General features: G+C 34.7%; 1 protein-coding gene across 1 annotated transcript; it reads right to left on the reverse strand.

Moving 5' to 3' along the window:
- Positions 1 to 5,003: 5,003 nt before the first annotated feature.
- On the reverse strand, positions 5,004 to 16,977 carry LOC308649775 (protein LEG1 homolog; the record flags this gene model as incomplete). The annotated part of the gene is made up of 6 exons (XM_081295604.1): positions 5,004 to 5,110; positions 7,690 to 7,928; positions 12,204 to 12,340; positions 12,805 to 12,989; positions 15,433 to 15,519; positions 16,662 to 16,977. 6 exons carry the CDS (start codon positions 16,975 to 16,977, stop codon positions 5,004 to 5,006), a joined length of 1,071 nt encoding a protein of 356 aa, XP_081151730.1.
- Positions 16,978 to 27,390: the final 10,413 nt, after the last annotated feature.

Below are 27,390 nucleotides of genomic sequence, written 5' to 3' on the forward strand. Positions count from 1 at the left end.
CCTGAACAGACATTTGGAATTTCCATGGTAGTCATCACTGAGAGATTTGCCTTTCACCTGTAGACCTTTGGACAGATTCAAACTGCCTGAGGAATTATTATCAAACATTCACGTGAGGTAGATTAGTAGACAATGTGTATTGTAACCTGAATAAATAGTGATCCATAAATGTATCCATAATACAGATGTTGTGAAATGATCCCAATTATCAACAGAGAAGAATGTTCTAAGTTAAAGTTTTTTTTTGAGTAAAAATGCCAATTGTGACAGAGAGTTATACATTTTCTGCCCACCAAATCCCCATTAAAATGACAATAAGAAGAAATAGATGCAGAAAACAAAAAAGAAGCTATAAAATGTAAAAGCTTGAAAATGAAAAGAATAATTTAAATCCCTCAAACAGAGAGGAAAGCTCACAATTAATGCTGATACAATTTGGAAAAATCTCCCTCATTTAAGGCAGGACCTTGCCTTCTGGGAGAAACGGGAGGCTAGAGTCAGGGAGGTGGGAAGTGCACAGGTAAGCATGCACACAGTCACATGGGGACCTGCTGTTCACTCTGGGGTGGGTACGGTAGAGGGTCAACTTGTCACAGTAGAAGGGAAGGACTGTGTCAAGTTTCCAGGATGCTGAGATCCCGTCTCTAACTCTGTCTTCTCTCTCTTGACTTTAAGAATATCAGCAGCCAGGTCATCAATTTCCCTGCAGGTGTCTGAAAGTCCCTCTTCTGGAGAACTGGAGAAACTCAAAGGATAAGATCATTAATACCAGCTCAAAGCTTCTAAGTGCTACTTTTAAATATGTATAGCTGGATGACTCAGTTAACAAGATACCTCAGGAGCCTCCACCATGGGAAAGATACACCAGAAAAAAATAGCAAACAGTAGGGAAAACTAATGAGTAGGAGGGAGAGGTTGCATAGAAAGGATGTGCCATTGACTGTATATAGACTTTTCAACAGCAAAAGTGAAATTAAAATTTAATGGAGAAATCACCAAGATGCTAAAAATTACCATTGTAGTTTCCTGTACTGATCTAAAGCCTCAATCATTAATAATGATAGAATAAAGTCTATTCATTGCGTGGACTCTCTCTCCATGCAACAGGATAGAGGAGAGTGTGGCTGTGGAGTTGATAATCAACACATCCAGAGACCAAGCAGGAAGCAGGTCTGATTTTTATTGCTCAGTTACCCTGTGTATATACTCAGGCAGTAGCTAAGCAGATTACAGACAGCCACCAAAGCAATTTCTGCTAACTGTCCTTGCAGCGACCAATCAAGAAGTGGGCTATGGAGCAAGCACAGGGACTGCAACACATGGCCTCATGCCCAGGGCTGTGCCTATGGGGTAAACAGCCTGCTGCTCATGAGCCTAGCATGGGGGGAGTGGCCTGCCACTGAGACCCCCTTAATGTATGCCATGGATGTAGTACTCTGTGCACTTGTCCCCACAATTCATATATACAGTGCATCAATTTTACTGATCATTTACATGTTCAGAATTGATTAGAGTGCCCTAACCAAAACAATGTACACCAAGAGATACAGAGATTTGACATTTAGAAATGGGTGATGCAACACAAAAAATGGGCAGAAAGAATCACCAGAGTGTAGTAGTAGACATCACAGGATCACAATCAATGCCTGTAAGTGGCTCTGAAACACAACTATTTAAGAAGAGATTGTGGGTGGGATTCTTGAAGCTTCTAGCAACTTGAGAAGACAATTCCTTGCTGGTGTGGAATGCAATAGTGTTTCATAAATTGACTACTAAGAAATTAAACATCCAGGGCCATGACCAAAATTTTCCAGGCCAAAGATTAGTGGATATAGAGATTACAGCCAAAATAATGTAAACTCTGAATATCAACATACTACTAAACAACTCTACAGACAGAGTACTGGTTATGAGTGGCTTCAATGTGTATTGGGTACAATGTGGGCTAAACCATTATTTTCCACAGTGCTGATTCAAAGGAGAATACCTAAAGCTAAAGATAAATGAAAAATTTATAAGAATATGCTTTAAAAATATCATAATAAATACACAAAGAATCACAAGTGGTGAAAGTGATGGTCTCTTTGGATACAGCACCCATTCGTTTTAAAAACACTAAAGAAAATAGAAATTTACCTCAACATCATAAAGGCTGCATGTGACAAACCTAAAACCAACATCACATTAAAAGGCAAAAAACTGAAAGTATTTCCTCTAAAATGAGGAATAAGACAAGAACGTCTATTCTCACCACTTCTATTCAACATAGTACTTGAAACTCTAGCGAAAGTGATTAATATGAAAAGAAAAGTAAAGGAATACCAATAGAAAAAGAAGCAAATTATCTCTCTTTGCTGATGATATGATCCTATACATAAAGACCCAAAAAAACTCCACAAGAAAACTTTTAGAGTAAAGTAGCAGGGTACAAGTTGAAAAAACAAATATCAAAAGCTTCCTTATGCATCAATACTGAGCTTGTTGAGAAAAAAAATCAGAAAAACAATTTCATTCACCATAGCCTCAAAAATAATTAATTAAGTAAAAATATCTGAGAATAAATCCAATGAAGAAAGTGAAACACTTCTACAATAAAATGATAGAATACTAAAGAAAGAAATTGAAGAGCACCTTAGAAGATGGAAAGACTTCCTATGTTCTTGAATACACAGGTAGACAAAAGAGCCATATTACCAAAATGGATCTACAGATTCAATGAAATCTACATGACTATACCAATAATATTCTTCACAGATGTACAAAAATGCAGTCCTAAAATTCATATGGAAAAATAAAAGACCCAGAATAGCCAAAGCACTTTTGAGCAAAAGAGCAGTACAGGAGGTATCACAATACCTGATCTCCAATTATGCTTCAGAACTAGAGTAAGAAAATCACAGTGGTTTTCCATTAAAGTAGACATAAATAGACAATTAAAATAGACAATGGAATGTAATGAAAGACTTACTTGGAAACAAATCAACATAAATAAAGTCATCTGATGCTTGACAAAGGTGTCAAAACCATATTTTGTGGGCTGGGGTTGTGGCTTAGCGGTAGAGCGCTTGCCTAGCATGTGCAAGGCCCTGGATTTGATCGTCAGCACCACATACAAATAAATAAATAAAATAAAGGTATTGTGTCCAACTACAACTAAAAAATAAATAAATATATATATATATATTTTAAAAATACAGCATATTTTGGGGAAAAGACAGCCTTTTAAACAAATGGTGTTCAGAAAACTGGATATCCAGCTGTCTAGATCCCTCTCTCTCAATCTGCATAAAAGTCAACTGAATCAATCAGTAGGAGAGTGTCAGGTTAAAAATATTCTGCAGAGCAAAGGAAACAATAAAGACTATGAAGAGAGAGCTTAAAGAACATGAGAAAATCTGTGGTGCTATCTTCCCAAAGGAGATTAATATTCAGAATATATGAATAACTGAAGAAACCTATCACTAAAATAAATAATCCAATCAATAAATGGGCAAATGATCTAAACAGACATTTCTCAAAAGAAGAAATTATAATGACCAACAAATTTACAAAAAAAATGTTCTATATCCTTAGCAATCAGGGAAATGAAAATCAAAACTACACTGAGATCTCATCTCACTCCAATTAAAATGGCAATCAAGGATACAAATAACAATAAATGCTGGTGAGAATGTGGGGAAAATGTGCCCTTATACATTGTAGGTGGGACTGCAAATTAGTATAGCCATTTTGGAAGCATTATGAATATTCCTCAAACCACTAGGAATGGAATCACCATATGACCCAGCTATCCCACTACTTTTTATTTATACAAAAGAACTAAAATCAGCATGCTATACTTCGTTATACAGGCATACCCATGTTTATAGGAGTGTAATTCACAGCAGCCAAGTTATGGAACCTACTTAGGTGTCTGTCAAGAGACGAATGGATTTAGAAAATGTGATATATATATATATATATATAAAACTGAGTTTTACTCAGTCATTAAGAGATGAAATTATGTCATTTTCTTGCAAATGGATGTCACTGGAAATCATTAGGCTAAGTAAAATATGCCAGACTCAGAAATTGAATGGTTGAATATTTTCTTTTGTATGTGGAAGATAGAGAGAAAATGCATAAAAGGAGAAATGGAAAAGGGATCTTATGAAAACAAAAGGGAGACTAACAAAGTAAGGGTAGAGGATTAAGAGGGAGAATGAAAGGGAAGGCACAGGGAAGTACTGGAGAATGAAATCTACCAGATTATGCTATTCCATATACAAATATATCACAACAAGTTCAGGGGTTTTTTTTGTGTGTGTGTGTGTGGGAGGTCATGGGGAAGGTACTACAGATTGAACTCAGGGACATCCCACCACTGAGCCAAATCCCCAGCCCTATTTTGTATTTTACTTAAAAGACAGGGTCTCACTGAGTTGCTTAGCACCTCGTTTTTGCTGAGACTGACTTTGAACTTGTGATTCTCCTGCCTCAGCCTCATGAGCCTCTGGGAATACAGGAATGTGCCACCACACCCAGCTCCAGTTTTTATGTATAGGTGTAGATGGCATTAATTAAAACAACAACAATAATGGAGATAAGTAGAGCAAGTTGATCAGGGAAGAGAAGAGGGGAGGGAAAGTGAAGACACTAGGGAATGAGAGTGATCAAATTATATTTTGTGCATGAATGAATATGGCATAATGAATCCCACTAACATATAATTATAATGCACAAATTTAAAAACATAAAAAATTTAAATCCTTAAGTTGTATTGCCTGTCATAAACATAGATATTTGCATATTCATATGTAGATCTGACATTCTTTAGGATTAACTAGGCTTCAAGGGGATGTATAGTTAAAATGGGGTGGAGGGATTATTGGCTAAATTCAGAAATTCTTAAACTTCAAGGGACTAAAAGGAACCAGATGAACTTTCATAGAATATTGATTTAACAATTTATTGCTTTTTATTATGAATTGAATTGACCAACAGAATGAAACATGTTCCAGCCACTAAGTATTAGGTATTAAGAGTAGATTTTTAATAATGAGTCGTCCAAGAAACTGAGTTATTTTTGAAACATTCATGGCCTTCTTCCAAACTGTTAAAAATGAACCTCCTGTGAAAATAGAAACATTTGTGCTTCCAGTTAATAAAAATGTAAATACAACTCAGAAACCTCAAAATATACAAAATAAGTTTTTTTTAATTACAAGGTTTATAGAATATCATAATAGCTCTACCTGACAATTACATTTGGCATAGAAACAAGAAAATGTGAAGGAATGGATCTGACAAAATGTTATCAAACAATGCTATAACCACTGTATTATATGGAATCAATATAGGATAATTTCTAAGTATGATTATGCTATTTTAAATTTTAAAAATTAAGGCCCACAGCCATGCCCTTCTTACCCCTGCTTAGAATGTTTTGTTTTCTGGTTTAAAGGTTTTGCTAAAAGGAAGGAGAGTAGGTAACTGTTCTTTATTCAAATGACAATAAAACTAAGCAATATCTGGCAAGTTTATAACCCTGGGCTTAGAGTCAGTTCAAGAAAAGATGGTTTGAGGCTAATGCATCTACTCACTTCTAATTCTAACATGCTGATATTTAAATGTATAATGTTTATATAATATAATATTTGATAGCTTAAATTTTTAAGGAAGAAATGACTATATACTGAAAAATATTCCCTCAGGGATTCAAGCTAGTCTCTAGTTTAAATCTGTTTTAGATCTAATATAAGGTGTATGACTTTGGGCAGTTATTCATCATCAATGGAACTTTTAACTCAAAAATAAGGATATTTATCACCCACTTTGTATAATTGTTATAGACATTAAATGAAACGATATATGAAGATTTTTTTCATTATATTTACCTGCTGCTCAATAAATATGTAACTGCCTTTCTCTATACCTGGTCTTTCTACTTGCACCTCAACCATCTCTATTACTCATTATGTTCTCTATCTTGGTGGACGATGTTAACTTACACTCCTCTAACTAAACAAATAAAAAATCAGTGAGTCATCTTCCATGCCCCTGGTAAAATACAATTTCCAAGTGTTAATGATCTGATATCCAGCCCCATTGAAATCTGTCTTGTCATATTGACTTCCACAGCTATTGCCATATTAATCTTGTGACTCTTATCAAGAGTTCCAGATTCAGACCCTTACAATTTACCCTCCAATATCTTTAGTATTTGTAGCTTCTAAGCCTAAGACATTATATCACTTCCATGCTTAAGAAGTATTAGCTCTCCTTTAATCAGTCCAAACATGAGGGGACTGTGCAACTCACAGTGATTCCCACAGTTATCTATCTATAGATGCTCATTTTCTTTGGGAAAACCACCCTTCCCTCTCTGATGTAGACTCGTGATCTAAATGGAGATAGCAACCTCTTATGTATTCCCTTTTTCCTGTATTACAATTATGGATCAGAACTTAGGCATCTGCCTTCAGTTCAGCCAGTTTTACTCTGGTATCTAATGTTTAACCTAGATACCAGAGTAAAAATTACAAAATAATCATATGTTCAGTGCACAGGAAGAAACTAACAAGTTAATCATTATATGATGTAAACAATGGAAAGGGTAATACTGGAAAGTCTACTTTAATATAATAAGGGATAAGGATGCAATTCTTGGTACAGACAGGTTAGTCAACAGAATGGTCAGAGTTGTGGTCAGAGAAAGTAAACATTTAGAGAAATTGAAAAGAGGTGCAGGGGTCCATCACTGAAGGAATGCAGGGAGGAGGATAATTATAGGTAGTATGCCATGCCTGGGAACTGTGTACCCAGTCTGACAGCAAGGGAATGGTGCTACAGAGGCAAGGGAGAGGTACAGAGAAATAATACAGGGTATGATTATCACAGATTGCTGGATTTTAATCTTAAATCAGAAATCAGAATGCTTTTAGGATAACAAAAACAATTTAAGGTGCATATAAGATATTGATTTTAGAAATGCTATTACTGCAGTAGCTAAATGATGTATTGAGAATGATTTATCCAAAATCTAATTAAGATCACATAGAGAAATAATAATGAAACTTTTTGAGAAATGATAGTTTCCCTAGAAAAATCCAGATAATAGAGAGGAAGGAAGGAACAAAATAAAGTCTGAAAATACTGAAAATGAAAGAACTTCATACTTTAGGAGAAACAACTTATAGAGGAGCATGAGTGTATGATACAGAAAATGTAAAATATCTATGAGATACATAACTGAAAATTTCCCGGTGTTTATGTAAGGGCAAGTGTTCCAGAGTTAATGTTTGATAGTTAGGTTTTGGCCAGATATACTAATGACCATACTGGCATTAATACAAACAGACTGCTCAGGTGTTTTATCCAGAAAGAGTGAAAAGAGCATCAGGCTGAAGACAGAAAGTATCCTAAAAAATGGAGGAAATGGAAAAGCCTAGAACAAACAAAACGTACTTTGTTAGTGATATGGGGAATGAGTTAGCTCCCTCTGTGCTTTTTCCATATGCTATATCAAAGTAATATATTAGTGTATTAATGAAAATATACTGTGATCATTTATATATCTATTTTACTTAGTATGAGGTCTTAACTTTTTTATCATAATTACATTCAGCTTACTAAAAGAATGATAACCAATAATTCTTATATGACTTTGAGTCATTCAAGTTTTGTTTGCATTACATTTTATAAGCATACCTGTCATTTGATTTATGTTAGAAATGAGTGTAACTGAGGACATCAGTGCTTTTTCTCGTATGTTGAAGTCACTTGTGAGAATTGGATCATCTTCGTCTGTGAGTGGCCTATGTGGGAAACCCACTAGAAATTCTGCTGAACTTTCAAAGAAAGAGCGATATATTGCTGCTGCACAAAATTCTATGGCAAGTAGAAAATTGAAAGTGAAGTCTCTTTCAGTTGCAGAAGAATATTGGAATCTAAAAGAGATAATTAGCAACATGAGTTACAAAATACTTTATTATAAATGCAAATAAAAGACCAAATGTGTTTTTTTCCTGTGTTCCTTAGATTTAGTATGCAATTTACTGACCAGTTTACTCATCAGAATCTACAACACACTATGTGGGAGTTAATCCCCACAATATCTTCTGTATTCTACCTGGCTGAATAATCTCTTGAACAGAGAAAGAGAAGCCTAAATTTTGAATTATAATTTTGAAAAATATAGCATATAGCAATCCCTCTCTTAACTTCCATAAGATTTATTCTTCTCCATTCCCTGTTGTATTTCTCCTATAGTTAATTTCTACCATACTCACTTCTTTGAGCATTAATTGCTATAAATGAAGGAAGCTCAGGGACTGGGTAAAATGAATCAACATAATGAGCAGAGGGTTATCTGACAGTAATTTCTTAGAATTTTCCAACAAAAAGCACATTTTACACTAATGCTTATTAAATTCAGATTGTTAGAATATATTTTCATTTATGGAAAGTAAGAAATGGTTTCAGAATTTGCTGTAGTATCAAAGTAACTTCTTGGTTGTGACTTGGGTAATAAGCAGTTCCACCTTTCTTTTGATTCCACTTCATTTAAAGTTTTGAAGTTACAAATTGAAAGATAATCTTTGTTACAAAAAGTAACTGTAAAAATTTAATAAAATATAATATTAAAATTATATGTTTGATGATATCAGAGAGACAACAAATTTTGAGAAATTATAAAAATGGAATTTAGAATTGTAATGCAAAATAATAATGATAATAATAATAATAATAGAGTTCATGTAAAAAAATAAATAAATAAAAAGTTTTAAAAATGGAATTTAGAAAAGAAAGGAAGCCATGTGGTAAGTATGATATATGTGGATATTGTCCACTCAAAATAATAGATGTTTTTGAGTATATCCATTTTCTAATCCACATCTTCTTTTGCCTTTGAAGACTGTTGTGAAAATGTTGAGAAGATGAGAAGAGTCTGAAGAATCATAGACTAGGAGAAGAACTATTATAGTTAACGACTAATTACATAAGAGAGGCCATGATATATATTCCTAAATTTCACTTAGGACCAGGCACAAAAACAATTCTCCTTGTAGTAGAATAATACCATCCATAGGCAAAATTTTTCCCTACAATTTTCAATTGAACTTTCTAGCACACATCCAATATATCTGAGTAAATAAGAAAATAAATATCTGAAAAGCAAGAGGAAACACACAAACAGACACATGGGCATTCATGAATAACAAGATGCAAAAGAGATACATATATTGGAGCTATTAGGGATGGACTTTAAAATAGACATAATAATGAAGGGTAAGTTGATAAATTTTAGAAGACAGCTTATATACAAATTTAATCAAATGGAATTCCAATAGTAAATTTGTAATAACAACTTAAGATTTCAGTGGAATAATTTAACAGCATAGCACATATAGCAGGCAGAATGAAACAAAAAATAACATTGTATCATGTATCAAAGGATGAGATAGAAAAATAACATAGAGAAAAGAGATGAAAGTAATGAAAGTACATAAAATCATGAAAATTTCCTGTGGTACATTAACAAAAGGTTTAATCTATATTTAAGGAAGTTTCTTAAAAAGAGCATTTTTACAAATCAATAAAATCAATATTGGAAAAGAAAGTGACTGAAAATTTTCCAAAACTAATGAAAGACACACAGCTACAAATCTAGCAGCTACAAATTCCAAGCAGATTCATTACAGAAAATATGTCAAGGAATATAAAAGTAAAATTACAGAAAAGGCAAAGAAAACATTTAAAATTGGACAAAAAAAGTCTAAAAAGAATCAATAGAAAGTTAGCTTTAGATTTTAAAAGTGGACATAAGAAGTAACCTAGAAAAAAAACTTCCTAATAGAAAATGTAGTTAAATATATATGCATATATAATATACATATTTATACATGAATATACAAATTTTAAAAATTGAGTTATATAACAAATTAAAGTATTCTTTAGAAATAAAAGCAAAAATCACAAAATTTTAGACAAACAAATTGAGAGTATTTGTGATCAGAAATCTGAAAGAAAGCAATTTCTAAAAGGACTTCTAAGGAGAAAAAAACAATAGACTAGAAGATGATTTAGAGATGTCAAATGAAATATAGAGGAATGGGAAAAATACAATTCAGGTGCTGCTAAACAAATGTTACTTTTTAAAATAATTACTTGTAATAATATTTATCAAGTTAAATTACTACAATTGTACACCTTGCCCTTTTCACAAAGTAGTGAAGTCTCTATATTTACCTCCTTCAGAATATCAAACTTAACAAAGAGCAAAGCATGAATATAAGTGACTTATAGACACCTACTTCATTGGAGTAAATATGGGAAATTTCTAAATTTGTTGCTCCAAAAACCAAGACTCAACAAATCACAATGGATTAACATCATACAAAATTATTTTTTTTACATCACAAAAGATTCATAACAACAACAAAAACCCCAGGAAACTTCACATACTTTATATATTTGGAAATAAAGTAATACATTGAAACTAGGTTGAAGAAAAATTCACAATAAAAATTAGAAAATAGCATTTATTAAATGTAATGAAAATATGACATACTAAAATTTGTGGGATATAGGAAAAATCATATCTAAAAAAAAGCTATACTCAGTGCATCTGAATTATCTACAATTTCATTTCTTTTTTTTAAAATAACTTTTATTTATTTATTTTTATGTGGTACTGAGGATCGAACCCAGGGCCTTGCACATGCAAGGCGGGCACTCTACCGCTGAGCCATAACCCCAGCTTCTACCTTTTCATTTCTTGATGTGAGTAAAAATAACAAATGAAAACAAATTAGCTGAAAAAGGCAAAATTACAGTTAGGAGAAAAGTTAATGAAATAAAATATAAGCCTCAAATAGAATTCTAGAAGTGAAAAATCATTCTTAGATAAAATGTGAGAAAGAAATTATACCAATTTTACACAGAATCTTCTAGAGGTAGTTTACACCTCATTCTCTGAGCCAGCATATCTCTTTATAATCAAAGTTAGACAAAATAGGAAAAGAAAATATCCAGAAAATCTTGCTGAACAGTGTAGATAAAAAAATTAACTATTTCAGTTTATAATCAGATGAAATAACAGATAAATAGATAACCATATTATGGCAATTTGATTTATTCCAGAGGTGAAAGATGAATATGTCATCTGAAGCCAATCTATTTTTCACATTAACCAAAAAATGGAGAAAAAAGTCACATGATTTTCTAAATATCTGCAAAAATTATGTAGTGATTCAATGTCTATTGATAAGCAAAAATAGCAAGATACCAGTCGAAGAACAGATGTTATCAGACAAAAGTTATCTATCATAATTCTTATCCTAATTTTACCACTTTTATTCAACATTGTCCAGCAATGCAATTAGACAATAAAATTAAGCATCACAATTTTAAAGGAATAAATTCTCAATATTTACATGGTAATTTATATGTGTAGAATATGAAAAAAACTTCTAACCTATTAGAAAGTAATAAGTGATGATAGCAAGATTCTCAGATATTAAATTATCCCCCCCCCCAAATCACTTGTATTTGTATATATACAAGTAACAAAATAAACGGAAAAATATTATTTACATGAAATGGCACAACTTAACTAATAAGGCATGGACTAATGGGGATAATTGTAGGCTGGTGGGTGTGGTTGAAGGAAGCAGGTCACTGGGGACATGGCCTAGTTTACACCTGTCTATCTCTTCCTTCTGCTCTCTCTCCCACCCCTCCCCCTCTGCTTTCCAGCTGCAATGAGCTAAGCAGTTTTTCTCCACCATGCCTTTCCACCATGCCCTTCCACCATAATGTTCTGCCTAATCTCAAGGTCAGAGCAACAGAGTCAGTCAATCATAAACTGGGACCTATGAAACCATGACCCCCAAATTCTTGTCAGGTATTTTGATTGCAATGATGAAAAGCTGACTGATTCAGACATAAGAACTATTTTAATATGAACAATATTGTCAGAGAATACCATGAAACTTCCTTCTGAAAGAAGTGAATACATACAAGATCCTTTTATTCTTCTCTGGTGGATGAAATGACTCTAATTTGAGTTGCAGATAAAAATGGTAAAGCTATTTTCTAAACATTCTGGAAAATATGAAAACTGTATATTTAAGGGGAAAAAGCAAACACCATACATATTACACAGTACAAACTAGAAAGAAACTGATATTTAATTGTATCTCAGAAGGTAATTATCTTACATGTCATTGAACATTGGTTTTCCAATGTCAATGAGGGCTTGATGGGCATCCCACATGTAAAGTATTGCTGTGTCTTTATCAGTGTTGTACACAGGAGTATCTCCAACAATGGACATTATTTTCCTGGACTGCAAATACTTCAGAAAAAAAAATATGATCAATTGTGAATAGAATTCAAAGCCAAATTAAAATAAATTTAATCACTCTGCTCATAAACTCCCAACTGAGAAATACTAGACTAGATGATTGTCTAGACATAGATTTATTATCAAAATAAAATTTAACAATTGAAAATGGCATTAACTTATCATCTTCTTTACACAAAGATTTATGCTAATTTGCTTATAAAAATTAAAATTTGATACTATTTTTATATCAATTTTACTGAAAAACACTTTTAAAAATAAAATTATACTAGCTTATTACTACTTTTCCATTTAGTATCATTTTAAGATACCAAGAAGAAGATTTCCAGAAAGGGATGTCATTCTATACTAATAATTGTAAATGTTTAGTAAATTTTAAAACCATAAATCTAATGAAAGATGTTTACTGTCTTTATTCATGCAACTCAGAAAAAAAAATCACTGCATTCTTTTACCTGGTAAAACTTTTTGGCTGCATCCATAGCTTGTGGGAAGGATGCACGACACTCCTCAATAGAATAACAGAAGTAAGACCTGTGTTCTTCTGGAGATAGAAACACTATCTCCTGTGATATATTTCTCAAAAACCCAGATTCAATTGCAGCAAGAAAATATATCGTAAGCACATAGAAGTTAAAGCCTACAAAGTAACAGAAGAAAGGTGTCTAGAATTAATGTCTATTCAAGAGAAGAACTAGAGAAAGGACTATGGCTCTGCCTATGTAACTCCGTCAATTTATTCCACAAACTATTGTATTGGAATTTGTTCTCTAAGAAATACAAAAGATTGAGAGAAATTAGGGTTAATCATAGTCAGGAAATCTTTCATAATGGGGGATTGTTGGTGCACATAGTTACAAATACACATAAATCTCCCTAATTAAACCAATTTCCCAAATATAAATGTTGTATATTTCCTCCTCAAACAGGAAACATATAAAAAAGATTTGGCAAAGGAAAATATTTCCCTCAGTTGGTGTATATATGTATGTACTTAATATTTAATACTTATAACTTGTGGAAACTCTTTGCCTAAATTGAGGAAGAAGTTTTGAATTTATTTGTTTCCCACCCTCCTTTTAGTTCTTTGTAACATACATGTTTTTTTTTAAATTAAAATATGTTCTAATTAGTTATGCACAACAGTAATATAAATAAAGTATAACTTCTCATTCTTCTGGTTATACATGTTGCAGAATCACACTGGTCATGTAATTCATACATGTGCATATGGTAATAAAGTCCAATTCATTCTACTATCCTTCCTTCTCCATACCTTTTCCCCTCCCTTCACTCCCCTCTGCCTGATACAAGTGCCTCTATTCTTCCCTAGCAAACCCCCTCCCCTTATTGTGAATTAGCATCCATGTATCAGAAAAAAAAATGGGGCTTTGGTTTTTGGGGATTGGCTTATTTCTTATTTCCTTTCTATCCAACCTGCTAGACATTTCCTCAACTTTAAATTCAATATATTTCTTAAGATTCTTAAGGCTAACTCATTTCAACGAAGGGCTCACTCTTAGACTCCTACACAAAGAGTGAGCAATTTCTCTGTTTGGATTGTTTATCTATTTCTGGGTTCCTGTGTTCACCTTGTGTAATAGCACTCTATCAGCTTCCAGGCCTGGGTTTATCATAAACCGACTTCTCAGAGGGACTACTGTGGTCACAGGTATGATTCAATCCCTTCTGTCAGTGTAGTACATCCTCTGGTTGTTAAGTTTCTGCTTAACAACCAGAGAATAGTTTTGGTTGTCGATATGATTGATAATGAGAAGCCAAGATAAATATGACACAAAACATGAGGGCAAAAACAAGTCATGGACTGTTAGGGTCTGTAAACAAGTCAGGATGGTGCCTAGCAAATGTTAGAGTCTGTAAACAAGTCTGGATGGCGCCTGGCATTTTGCCAGAGAGAGGGGTTTATGAAATAACGCCAGCGAGCCATTAAGTATGGAGATTCCTTATTGGTTGACTGATGTATCGAGTTTATGTTAATTAAGATAAGCTGTGTGAAATGTATAAATACCGCTCCTGTCCTACAATAAATGGCTCCCACTCCTGCTGTATCAATGTACACAAGTTGCTTGTCACCCCCGGGTTATTTTGCTGCAGCCGGACTGTGGCAATGGACAAAGGATTGCAAGGAATATTCTTCTGTTATGTGGATGATAAGTTATTTCCTCATTATTCAAAGCCTGATATGCTCGATAATTTTATTCCACTTATTTATACTTTAACATGAATCATCACAACTGAATAATTGCTAATAAAATACTTACTTTGATTTGTCTGTAATAGACCTAAAAGACCTCTATTAATTACAAAGTATGACCATCCTTTTGAAATATGCATTTATAAGATTCACTTTTAAAAATTTTGTCTTTAGTGGATTTTATTTGGGAATGAACCTTGGGGAATCTACATATACATTACAACTAGCCTATAGTAAAATTCTACCAGAAGGACTGAAAAAATCTTACAGTTGCAAATGTAAAATCACTTATCAAGTTATTTTTTTTATTCTTTCTTGCAGATTAGGGGTTTAGGAAGGCAAGCTGTCACAGCAATTATAAAATAGACTTTAGAGGTAGAAGGATGATTGGGATCTATTATTGTCTTTATATAAAGAAACAAATTACTCAACTTCTTTTACATTCTATTTGATGATCTATATTATAGGAATAGTAATATGGTGGTAAATGTTGAATTAAAATAATTCTCTGAAGGGGCTTTGGTAAAGTTCTAGAGTATAGTTCAGTGTGAAATAAATTGTATAATTGGGAAAGGAGCTGAGAGTATGTGGAAAAAGCATCAGAAACATCAGAAGTTTGTATTCTTTAATATATAACTAAACATAATAATATGTTATATATTATAATTTAGAAATGACCATCGTAAGAGTTATCTTTTTTATTATTATTTTCTCATTAGAACTAATTAATCCCTAGGGAGATTAGAGAGAAAACTGCATATTGTTACAAAGGAAATGTCAGGACTCACCTAACTCATCCTGTATGATATAAAAATAGAATAAGCCTCATGGCCACAGATCATAAAGGATCTTGGGGCATAACACTTACCTCCCCAGCCACTGTCAATTGATATACAGCCAGGGAATTCACCCTCATATGCACAGACTGAACTATTAGAAGGCTTGACAAATCGACCTACAAAATAAACAGAGTAGATTTTTTAAAACCCTCTTAAATGAAGTTTAAACTTTATAATAGAGAATCATGAAAAAGAGGTGAAAAGATACAAAGGTTCCTTGAACAAAAATAAATTAATTTTAAAAAGGAGGAGGAGGAGGTGGAGGAAGAGGAAGAGGAGGAGGAGGAGAAAGGAGGGTTAATTCTTGCTGGTGATGTTACCCATCCACAGTACCTCATTTATTTACACATACTTTTGAGTGTTGGAAGATTTTCAAAGACATCAAGTCTGTAAAAGTCTCTCTTGACTAAGCAGAACCAACAGAACATTTCACTTCCAAGGCAGCCTCTGAGTCAACTGGTTCTTCCTAAATAAACTAAGGACTTCCTAAAATAATTAACTGTATAAGAAGTGATTTTCTGCATCAAGGTATGACATTCTAATACTTCTTTCTTTCTGAGCTCAGATTGAGTTTCTTAGGGGTCTGGTCACGTCCACAGAAGACAGATTTGAAATATAATTTCAGGAAACATATGACAGTTCAGCTAGGCAACCTCAGTAATAAGAAAACTGGTCTAAGGATTAGAGAGAAGTTATGCTAGGTAGAAAAATGCTCCTAGAGAGAGGAAGAAAAGAAAGAACTTTCTCAAAATGCTAAATTCTACATTGAAGCATCTAATCTCTGCTTGGTTTTCCCAACCTAGTTGTTTCAGTACAAGAAGTGAGTAGTTTATTCGCTAGTAATGATCTTCCCTATTTTCTTTCCAAAGGGATTCAATACTGAGTGTGATGTCTTAGCTTCTCTTTCCATTAATATTACGTGAGGCTGGGGCTGGGGGTGTGGCTCACGCGGTAGCCCGCTCGCCTGGCATGCGTGCGGCCCGGGTTCGATCCCCAGCACCACATACCAACAAAGATGTTGTGTCCGCCGAGAACTAAGAAATAAATATTAAAAATTCTCTCTCTCTCTCTCTCTCTCTCTACTCTCTCACTCTAAAAAAAATATATTATGTGAGGCAAAACCCAGGCTTTTCAGAGAAAGTATGTTGTTTCCTTTATTTTGTATAAAATTTCACCCTTGGTCTTAAACACATTAAAACTCTTAGTAATGAAGAAAGAAAGATGCGAAATTTATTGGAAATAATGAAAATATACATACCTGTTTTATATAGCTTTCCATAAAATAAGGTGAGTCCCCACAGCACGTTGCCTGTATCATTTTTTCCAAATTGAACAAAATATTTGTTTGATTCTCTTATAAGGATTTTATATATTTGCAGTCGATCCTTATACTTCCAGAGATCAATGATTATTTTATTATCCTTTACTGGAAATTCTGCTATGTCCCCATTAATCTGGTCCCAAAAAGGAGGGTATCTGTCATTTCCATCTGTGGCTGACCCTGGAATTTGGGCTGATCCCACAGAAAAGCAGCTAAGGAATAGAAAAGTGGGGATCACCAAAGCAGACCACATCTTCTCACTGCCTTTGGGATTAAGCCTAAGTCTCAAATGAGAGCAAATTATATAGCAAGTGAAAGTCAAACAATCCCTCTGCCAGTTCAAGAACAAATCTCTGATCAGACAGTAAGCTGATCAAAGTGCACCTATGTAACTAATGAGCAAATAAATGGGCATCTGCCAACGTATATTTAGTGACTAAAATGGTTGAAGGCTATTTCAAAATGCTTCAAGGAAATAATTTGAATAGAATATTTACTGCAAATAGTCAAATGGTCAATTATTTCTCATAGTTTAAATTAAACGTGGTCAAGTTTTCCAAAATAATGCTTTAAGTATTTATTTAACCCACATTAGTACTTTAAATATTTTGCAAAGACTGTCTCCCATTTGACAATGATGAACCAAAACAAAACAAAAAAACAAAAACAAAGAGAAAGAAATCAAATAAGTTTTGCCTTGGTATAGATTAAAAGATAAAATTAAACTCTATGTTTAATATCATATATTAATACATTTTTCTTTCTTTCTTTCTTGAAAGGCCCTTTTAAATCATTGTTATATATAATCTTGCAATAATTCTATGAGAAATACATTTCTACCACCATTTGAAAGATTATTAAAAACAGTAGAGCCAAAACAAAAGATTTAAGTACCATTGACTGGGGTTTACACAGGATATAAACTGTTTGTATTTCTTTTCTTTTATTTCCTTTTAATTTTTTTTTTTTGGGGGGGGGGTGGTATGGGAGTACCAGGGATTGAACTCAGGGCACTCAGCCACTGAGCCACATCCCCAGCACTATTTTGTATTTTATTTTGAGACAGGGTCTCACTGGATTGCTTAGCGCCTTGCTTTTGCTGAGGCTGGCTTTGGTCTGGTGATCCTCCTGTTTCTGCCTCCCAAGCCACAGGAATTACAGGTGTGCTCCAACATGCCAGGCTATAAGCTGTATCTATTTCTAAAAGATAGATATAAAATATCATAACTTACAGGTTATTGTGTAGGTAATACAGAAGTTACACACCTCATAGTCAACTGATTAAAGCTGACAACAAGTTGTATTGATATCATGTTACAGAGGCACTTCACCTTTAGTATATTCTTTCTGAAGATTCATTAATTCAGTCTGATCATGAGAAAATAGCTGAAAATCCAAATTTAATAAGTGATATTTGATATTATGTATCCTCTGCTTGGATTCGAGACCACAAAAGGGACATTAGCAGGAGAAATTGAGAAAATCCAAATGAAGTCTATGGATTATTCTGTTATATCATATTAATATTAATTTCTTAGTTTTAATACTTTTACCATAGTTATAACACATGAGAGCACATAGGTGAAAATTATACATGAATTTTCAGCAATCACTTTGCTACTCATTTGTAAATCTAAAATGATCTCAAATTTAAAACAAAATATTCCAGTCAAAAACTTTGAAAAATTTAATGTAATCAAATAAAAACATATACACTGATGATGATTTAAGAGTTCATGAATGACACAAAGTTTATTTCACTGACAAGTAAATGAAGGCATGGCAGTTGATTTGACCAGGGACCCAAAACTTCATAAATTTCACAGCTGAATCAAGATCATAAAATTTTTAAGCCCAGCTCTCTATTCTTTCAACTAAGTCAACCTACTACTATCATTAAAATTATTCTGGAAATATGAAAAACAAAACAAAACAAAATTCTTGAAAGGTCATTATTGAAGCATATTAAATTTAGATAGGAACTTCTAAATTATCTTAATAGCAAAAAGGCAATCTAATAAACTTAATGAATCACAACAGAACATTTCTTCTTTGTGAATGATACTGACCCATTCAGGAAAAATGGAAAAGGGAGGGGGGAAATTCTAAACAGAGAGAATAATACCATATATTTTGTTATATTTTCTTTACATACAGGCACGCACCCCACATCCCATTGGTGCTAGGGGAGTGGGAAAGTTTTCTGAGAACCCAAAGAAGACATCCAGAGATCGGATGTGAGATGTAAGTTTATTGAGAACTGCTTACTGGAAAGATCCAGTGGGATGAGCTTGAGAGGTGTTTACCAGAAAGTTCAGAGGCAATGGACTGGACAGGTGCACCTCCATTTCACATGTTGCCTCAGGTATGTCTCCAAAAAATAGCACCTGTAGCTATTGGGATAGATTAAAAGATAAAATGAAATGAAATATTTTGTTGCATGGTGGCCAGCTGGACAACCAATTTCCTCTCCTGCTTCCTCGGGGCAGTTTTTATAGATCAGGTAACTATATTACAAAAGTAGGGACATTAGCTTAGCTTGCTTTGTCCAGCTGTATAAACAGCATCCCAAGGAACGTGATGGGCATTTAATAAAGCAACTTTCTACTTGATAAAATTAACTTGCCCTGATTCCTAGTATACAGGAGAGAAAGTTGGAGTCCTTCCTTATATGTATCTGGACATTCTGACCCAGACTTACACTTCTTCTTCTCTTTACTTGAATAGCTTCTCAAGTACAGAGATGGGCACTTCAGGACATAGTGGGTTTTTTGTTTTGTTTTGTTTTAGTTTTTTGGGGGAATACCAGGGATTGAGCCAGGGGCTCTTGACCACTGAGCCACACCCCCAGCCCTTTTTTGTATTCCATTTAGAGACAGGGTCTCACAAAGTTGTTTAGTGCCTTGCTGTTGCTGAAGTTAGATTTGAGCTTGCAATCCTCCTGCCTCAGTCTCCTGAACCGCTAGGATTACAGGAGTGTGCCACCACATCTGGCTGGACATAGTGTTTTATTGTCCTCCTTTTCTGCAGGGATAACACACTCTACCTGCCATGTGCCTAAATTCCTTTGCATTTTATGCTGCACCCATCTTCTGTGATGCCTCTTGGGTGTCACATCAATGTGTACATTGCTAACCAAATCCCATAACAACAGTACAAAGAGCAATAAACTATATAAGCCATGTTACAAGAGCAACCAGTCTGAATAAAACATAAATAGTATCAACACTAAGTTTATATAGAAACAACATTCTGTTTTAGTGAAGGAATATGTATCTCTCCATTCTCTAATCAGCATATCTAACATCATTCTGTTCTGAAGTACCAATTTTCACTTTTGGTGGTTTCTTCTTTAAGCAAATTTAGTGATTTTTGAATATTATTTAAGGCAGCAACAGTGTGTTTAGCTGAAGCTTCCACTTGGAATTCAACATGTATTCTTTCTGACTGAGGGAAAATTATAGCAAGTGGGTAAAATCACCAGGCAGCTTGAGTTGCTCTATGCCTTTGCCTTTCACTATGTCCCTCTTTAGTAGGTGTCAGAGACAAAGTGGGAAGTATGAAAGCTGGTGTGTAAGGTTCTTCCCAAGAGCATTGGACAATCCAGTTATAAGCAAGTATATCCATCCAGGGGTGCATTTGTTCATAATCATCTCCAGGTGCAGTTGACTTTTCCATCCTATGCAGGTAGTATCTTTAAGTATAATGATTAGATTGCATTGTTTGATGGGGTCCAGCCCATAGTTACAGAGAGTAGAAAAGTGTTACTTTCAGAGACTTTCCTTCTCACTTTTATCTGTATTTTACTTAGCCAACTCATCCCATCCAATACAGTGCACTCAAGCAAAGGCTTGGCCATGTTCATTTGTTTTTGTGCCAAGCAGAAGTCATGATCTTGGTGTTCTGAAAAGACTGTGAATTTATATTTAAGAATAGTAGAGTAAGTCAACTGTGTCCATGAGAGGCAGCTGTTACTCCACCTTCACAGTCTCTTCCATTGCACCAAGGCATCTGATGTTAGATGCCACAGGAGACATGTAGAGGATGACAAAGGGAGCTCATTAAACATCCAAAAATCCGTTTTGATCTGCATTTATGTAACAGCATCCACAATTTCTGCAACTAGATTAGCTCTAAAATATCTTAAATATATTAATAATTATTACACAGTAAGACACAAGTGACCTGATCATTTCCAGTGAGAACAATACTAGCCTGTGGCCCCATCCATAGATGAAATATGTAAACCACATTTTCTGCCCTGTTTGACCCTATGGTTTGGGCAAAGAGTATAATAATGGTGGGGTTGTTACAGGCCACAATAAAATGATATATTCTCCTTTAGAGAATAATGGCCCTGGGTTAATGATTTTAATGGGGAAGGGCGATCATATAATTATTACTTGTATTTCTATGTCTTATTTTAGTCTTTCCCCACATGGACCTAGGAACAAACACCATCAAGGCCTTTTTGCCATTCCCATAGTCAATATACTATATGAGTCCTCTGGATTGTGTCCTGCATCAGCAGCAATATCAAATTATTTTGTGTTTCCATTCATGGAATGCAAAGTCTTCTTTAGTACTACTATTTGAATCCACATGGTGTTATCAAGTCTTAGCATGAACATTTGGTAGGCACTGGAGTGTGTGTTGTCATACTCATTCAAGGTTTTGATGGCCATCTAGCCATCCACAGTTGCTTTGCCCACATTACCAAGGATTTTTCTTTCATCTTTAGTTGTTGTTTTAGTGGGTCATTCATCCATTCGTTCACTCATTCATTCAATTATTCCTCCTACAGTTAGGTTATAGGGTAAAAGGAAATGAAAATACATGTCCAAATTGTATTTGTGCATAATGTGAACAGTAATTGTGTCACATGACATTATATATGTCAGTAGAGGTTTCACATGCAGTGCAAAGCATTTGAAGTATGATTGCTTTCTGTGTGGCCTTTTTCCCAGAGTATTTCTGTAGTAGTCTAGTGTGGGTGGATATCTGCACTTGTTAAGGATGAGCTTGCAACCCTCCAGTAGGGGAAAGGCTCTGTTGATATAAAATTGCCATAATTGTGCAAGCAGTCTCCCTCCAGCTATAATCTCATCACATATATGTACAATGTCTGATGATCTTAGTGGGATTCCCACTTTTTTGTTATGGGCCAGAGAGCTTTCTTTCCCTTAAATCCCTTTTTCATTATATAGCCAAGCAACCAAGTCTTCAGCTGGCACATTTTCCAGCCATTCAACTTCAGTTAGTTTATCTGCTTTTTGATTGTCTGTCAGAGAACTGTAACCACGTGATACACAGGCAGTTCCAGAAGTGACAATCATTTCCCAATGTCTTTCCAGACTTTTGATCTCTATTAGGACTAATGTTTTATGGCCCACTTTTTAGTGGTCCAGTCACTGATCTGTACAATCAAATCCCTTAAAGACAGAAGAACTGGCAATATACACAGCAGGGGAATTTATTTCATTAGCAAATACCATTTGAAGAGCCCATAGCTCAGTCCATTGACTCCTCCATTTAGTCTCTGAATGCAATCACAGGTGGCAGTAGCAGGTTAAATGGTCACTTCTGTCCAAATGGGAGGTTGCCTCTGTTCAGTAAATTGTGCACCTTGTCATTGCATAAGTCAATAAGGGTGCCATATATACTGCAAAGCATTTGAAGTTCTGGCATCTCTCAGCCTTCCCCCTTGCATTGGGTAGACAGATGAATGCTACAATATCATTTAGTACTTCCTTTTCTTTACTGATAAAGTCCTAGAATGATTAGTGCTAGAATATTGTGTAACTGCATTTAAAGGGCTGCAAGTCAGTGTGCTCCTTTGCTATAAATACACACACCAATTGGCCAATATGTCTGCTTGTGTTGATTCAGTTGCTGCTTAAAAATATCCCACAAACATCCTATGATAGGAAGATGTGTGTCACTCCAGTATAGAACAGCATTAGTGATAATCTGCACTTGTTATAGTGCCAAATATGTAGCAAAAAGGGAACCATCACTTTTTAAGGCACTATGTTGTATTTCTGCTCCTTTCCATAGCTGTAACTCAGGTAAGGAGAAGTGCTAGGCCATTAGGCAGAGAAAACTGGCCCAGGCAGGTGCTCTTCTCCTCCTCTTCCTTATCACGAGTTCGAATGACCCTGGGTTCAGGACCACAGAAACAAACAATGCCAGGAAATTAGATTTGCCTAGTCAGCCTGGAGGTTCCAAGGCACTGATCAATCAGCAAACCCCAGTAGTAGGTTCCAATTACATAACACCAAAGTCCTAAGACTCAAGCCCCAATGAATGATTTTAAAAATCAACCAGTTCCATTTTTCTGCAAATAAAAGTGGGACAGTTGACCCTCATGGGTGGCATTCTTATTACTCTCAGGCACTGTATGGAAGCTTTGAGCTTTTTTTTTTTTTCAATAAAAATCCAGTTTGCTTGCTTACCTGGAGGGTATTCATTCTTCATCTCCTTGGTTCAGGCACCTGACCTGACTCCTGCATGTAACTTTTATGACCCCAATCCTATGGGAATTTGCCTGTTGCCTTTCCATTGCCATCTTCTCCACTTAAACTTGTCAGGGTAGCTAGAAACATCAAATTCATAGAGCTGTTCTTGGACAAATGCAATTAAGGCTTGTACTTGCTTTCAGCTACTTTTGCTTGGGCAATGTCCTCAATTCATTTAGATTCCCAGTCTCCATTGGCTTCATTTTTTTATAAAATGGCAAGATAGTCTTAACATCTTTGCTGAATATGAAATGAAGGGGCACTAGTACCTTAAAGATTCCAAAGTTTGCAAATGGTTGAGATTATTCAGGGTAGGGAAAGCTTGTACTTTATAACAGCAGTGGGCACCATTATAGTTATAGCTAAACAAACAATCCCCAATTGTTTGATACATAGCCCAACCTTTGCAATTCGGAGGTATTGACAGTCCATCCTCTCTCTTGAAGATGCCATCACCATTGTTTGAGCACCTTTTTTCTAGGTGGGAAATAGACTCAGAGATTTATAGTTCATTGTCTTTAGATTTAGTATCCACAAAAATACATTTCAATTGAACTCATTAAAGTGTTTCTCCTATAGTGTCACAGTAACAACTGAGATATATTTTTAGCCCCACACAGAATGGCAATGACAACTTTCTCATTATCTTGATTATGTGTGTTTGTTCTTTTTTCCCCCCTTGGGTTGAAGCAGAAACAGCAGAAAGAGCCATGTATGTGGCTATTACCATGTGAGGAGTGCTGGGCTTTCTCTTTCCCATTCCCAGTGGCCTCAGTCTGCACCATCCACTTCTCTGCCATTGCTGCCATCATCTCTACCATGACCAATTAGCAAGGGCCTAACCTCCTCCATGGCCATCAGTTTCCAGAAAGAGGTAAGAGAGAAGTAGAGGGTGGCCACAGGTATTATGCCCCAACCAGTTGATGACTGTGAGAGCAGGTGTGTGGCCTCCTGGAGAGCCCTACCCCTTTTGCCTCACTTAGTTGTGACCACTCCAGGAAGGGAACTGGAAGGTAGATGGGAGCAAGGTATAGGTACTTGGCATAATACCGAAGTTCAGCATCCTCTGTACTCTATATGACCATGAGCAGGGGCTGCCCCACAGCTACTATAATTTTAATGGGACCGTTCCTTTACTTTTAATCATAATCCAATTAACAAGCAACAATGTTCCCTCTATGTAGAAGGGTATTCATGTAATCACATGATAGCCCCTCAATACCTACAATAACTGCCACCCCCACACACATGGAGATAGAAGACCATCCCAGGAGTTTCCTCCAGCATATCTCCCCTTTTAAGCCATAGTCCTGATGCCTATGGAGTTGGGTTTTTTTGTGTGTGTGTCTCCTGGCTGACCTACTTTCTGCAGCCTGGCATAGTGGGATAAATTGGTAAGAAACAAACAAACAAAAATGACTAACCAGGTGTTGTAATACACCTGTAATCCCACTGGTTAGGGAGGCTACGGCAGGAGAATTGAAAATTGCAAGTTCAAAGTCAGCTTCAGCAATTTACAAAGCCCTAAACAACTTAGTGAGACCCTGTCTCAAAATTTAAAATGGCTGGGTATGTGGCTTAGTGTTTAAGCACCCCTGAGTTCAATCCCTGGTTAAAAAAGAAAAAGAAAAAGAAAAAAACAAGATGGAATGTGAGATATATTTTTATTGAGATAATCTCTGAGTAGCACATGAATGATCACTATCAAAAAAACTGCCTCTTAGAGATTATCATCTATGAGATCATCTAACATTAATGTTCTTAGAAATGATTTCTAAGCAGAAATATCAGCTCTGCTGTCCCTAGGTTGCATATGATTCAAATGCTGAGGTCCTCTACTTTCAAGGGTTTATAGTGTTAAAATTACCCAAGCTCTTTTTAAAGGGACTATACCAATATTGCTGGAAAGTAGCACTTATGAGAAGGTTGGGGGAAGTTAAAGCACTTAGTAGAACACTTCACATGTTAAGAGTAATCAAGTACTTTTGAGGATATAGTAGATGATTTTAATGATTAAAGATCAGTGCTATTTGAAATGGAGTTTTCAACACAATGGTAAATAACCTATACACATCAGATCTCTGGAGAAATCATCTTAAAAGGCAGAAACTCTCACCATCTCAAAAGGGTTTGATATGTAATTAATTGATATGTGCCAGAAATACGAAGAAATCAAATGTCAGTTTGAGGAATTGTGTTAGCAGAAGAAACTATACATAAAATATTTTTTAAAAAATAGAATTCAGTGCCCCCTGTTCTGAATAGGCCAGAGAAGTATAATCATCCTTGTATTAATCTTTTTTTTAAGAATTGATAATATATGGCAAAAGCCAATAGACTCCAACCATTTACTGATTTTGTCCAGAATTTATGTTCTTGGAATAAGATGGCTTCCTTAGTAGATTCTTTTATAGGGACAAATGCCATGTCCAAGGGACATGAGCGTACAGCCAAGTTGACTTCTCCATTTTAAATAAATAATTCTGTTTTATTTTTAAAATAAGGTGGCATTTGTGTATATGTGTTTTGGCTTAGTTATGGGAACAATTTATGCAAGTTTCATCAATGCTGGCACACAGGCACAATTAACTTTTGTCTATAAAGGTGAGCACCAGTCCTTGGGCAAGAGGAGTAACCATGGAATTCTCACTCAAGAAACTGGACAACTTCACCTTGGTCACATTGTTTTTGAATGCCTGCATTTGCTTAAATTTCCAAATATTATAATCATAAGGTACATGGGCATATGTTAGGGTCTGGTAAGATAGGAATATAAAATTGGAAAAAACACATAATTTCTAGTATAGTGGAGCTCAGTCCAATTTAGCAAACTAAGTAGAAAAGCGAATGAGTCTTGTATTAAAAGTTCTTCCAGATAGTTGTAAGTAGGATACTTTGACAATACAGGAAATACATTTCAGCACAAGAAGAAAGTCAAGTACTTTATCCCAATTCATGTGCAAATATACTTGCAGGGGAACTGGGTCCTTCCTGAGAGTTCGCTTGTCCCTAGGACTGGACACTAACTGGCATTTAGTATGGAGGTAAGTAGAAAATATCCAGAGACATACAGGAATGTCACACACAAAGAGAAATTTGTCCTATATCCATACTAACTGAAGCACTCATATAGTTGCAAATAGGTAATTAGTTGAGCCCAACACTAATTTCACTAAAGAAATCATTTTATACTATCAATATAAAAGCCATTATAAGGTAATTCAAGGGAAGATTGATAAAATTTTTGTCAAGTGATGAATTCTTATGTTAGTAAAAAAAATTACCAATAGAAAAGGCTTTGAGACAATTTCAATTTTCAGCAAAAGCAAGCATATATAAGTCTACATTTGCAGTAGTTATCTTTGTGTGGTCTTACTTATCAGCATAAGCATATGTTTTATCACATTTTGTAATGTGTGATTGTGTTTCAACATTGGCATATTAAATACATATTTTGTTTTATGTATTTCTTTTTATTTCTTGTCATGTTGCCATTTTAAGATTTTGATATTTTCCTAATGAATTGAGGATAGCCTACATTAAAATTCATTTCATGATAAAAGTGAATCTAAAAATATTTATTCTAAAAAAAGAAATTTTATTTAATATAGTTCTAAAATAAGTTTTAAAAATAAAAGTACAAATAGATCTGTAGGGCTAGGAAAGAGTGCATTGAAAGCTATTCAGGATTTTTAAAAGGAGGTAAGAGTTAAATTTATAAGACCTTTGTTTTCAAAGAAGAAAATTTAATTCTATTCTAATTTCACTATCCTGTAGACTCACCTTCTCCCGAGTTTGCCACAGAAATGATTTGAGATCTAATTAGTTTAACTAAGCTCTTTGCTCAAAATATGGTGATATTCTAGGTTTTGTAACCTAATGGTTTTGTTTATCAAGTAATTGCATCTTTGGATTTGTACCTTTATGATAAATATTTCATATACTACTCACTGGAACTTTTGGTTTGGAGGTGAACCATTTGATAAGCACTTTGCTGATGCTAGTTTACCATTGTTGTGTTGCTATATTTCTTTCATTTAAGTGTACAGAATATTGACCTGACTGGGTTTGTTTGCTTGTTTTTGTTTTTGTTTTAAGTTGTTCTGTGTCTTTTGAATGCACTGAGTATTTATAGGGAGAAGATAATA

This window comes from Spermophilus citellus (genome assembly GCF_964194105.1).
Source record: "Spermophilus citellus genome assembly, chromosome: 5".
Classification (NCBI taxonomy): Eukaryota; Metazoa; Chordata; class Mammalia; order Rodentia; family Sciuridae; genus Spermophilus; species Spermophilus citellus.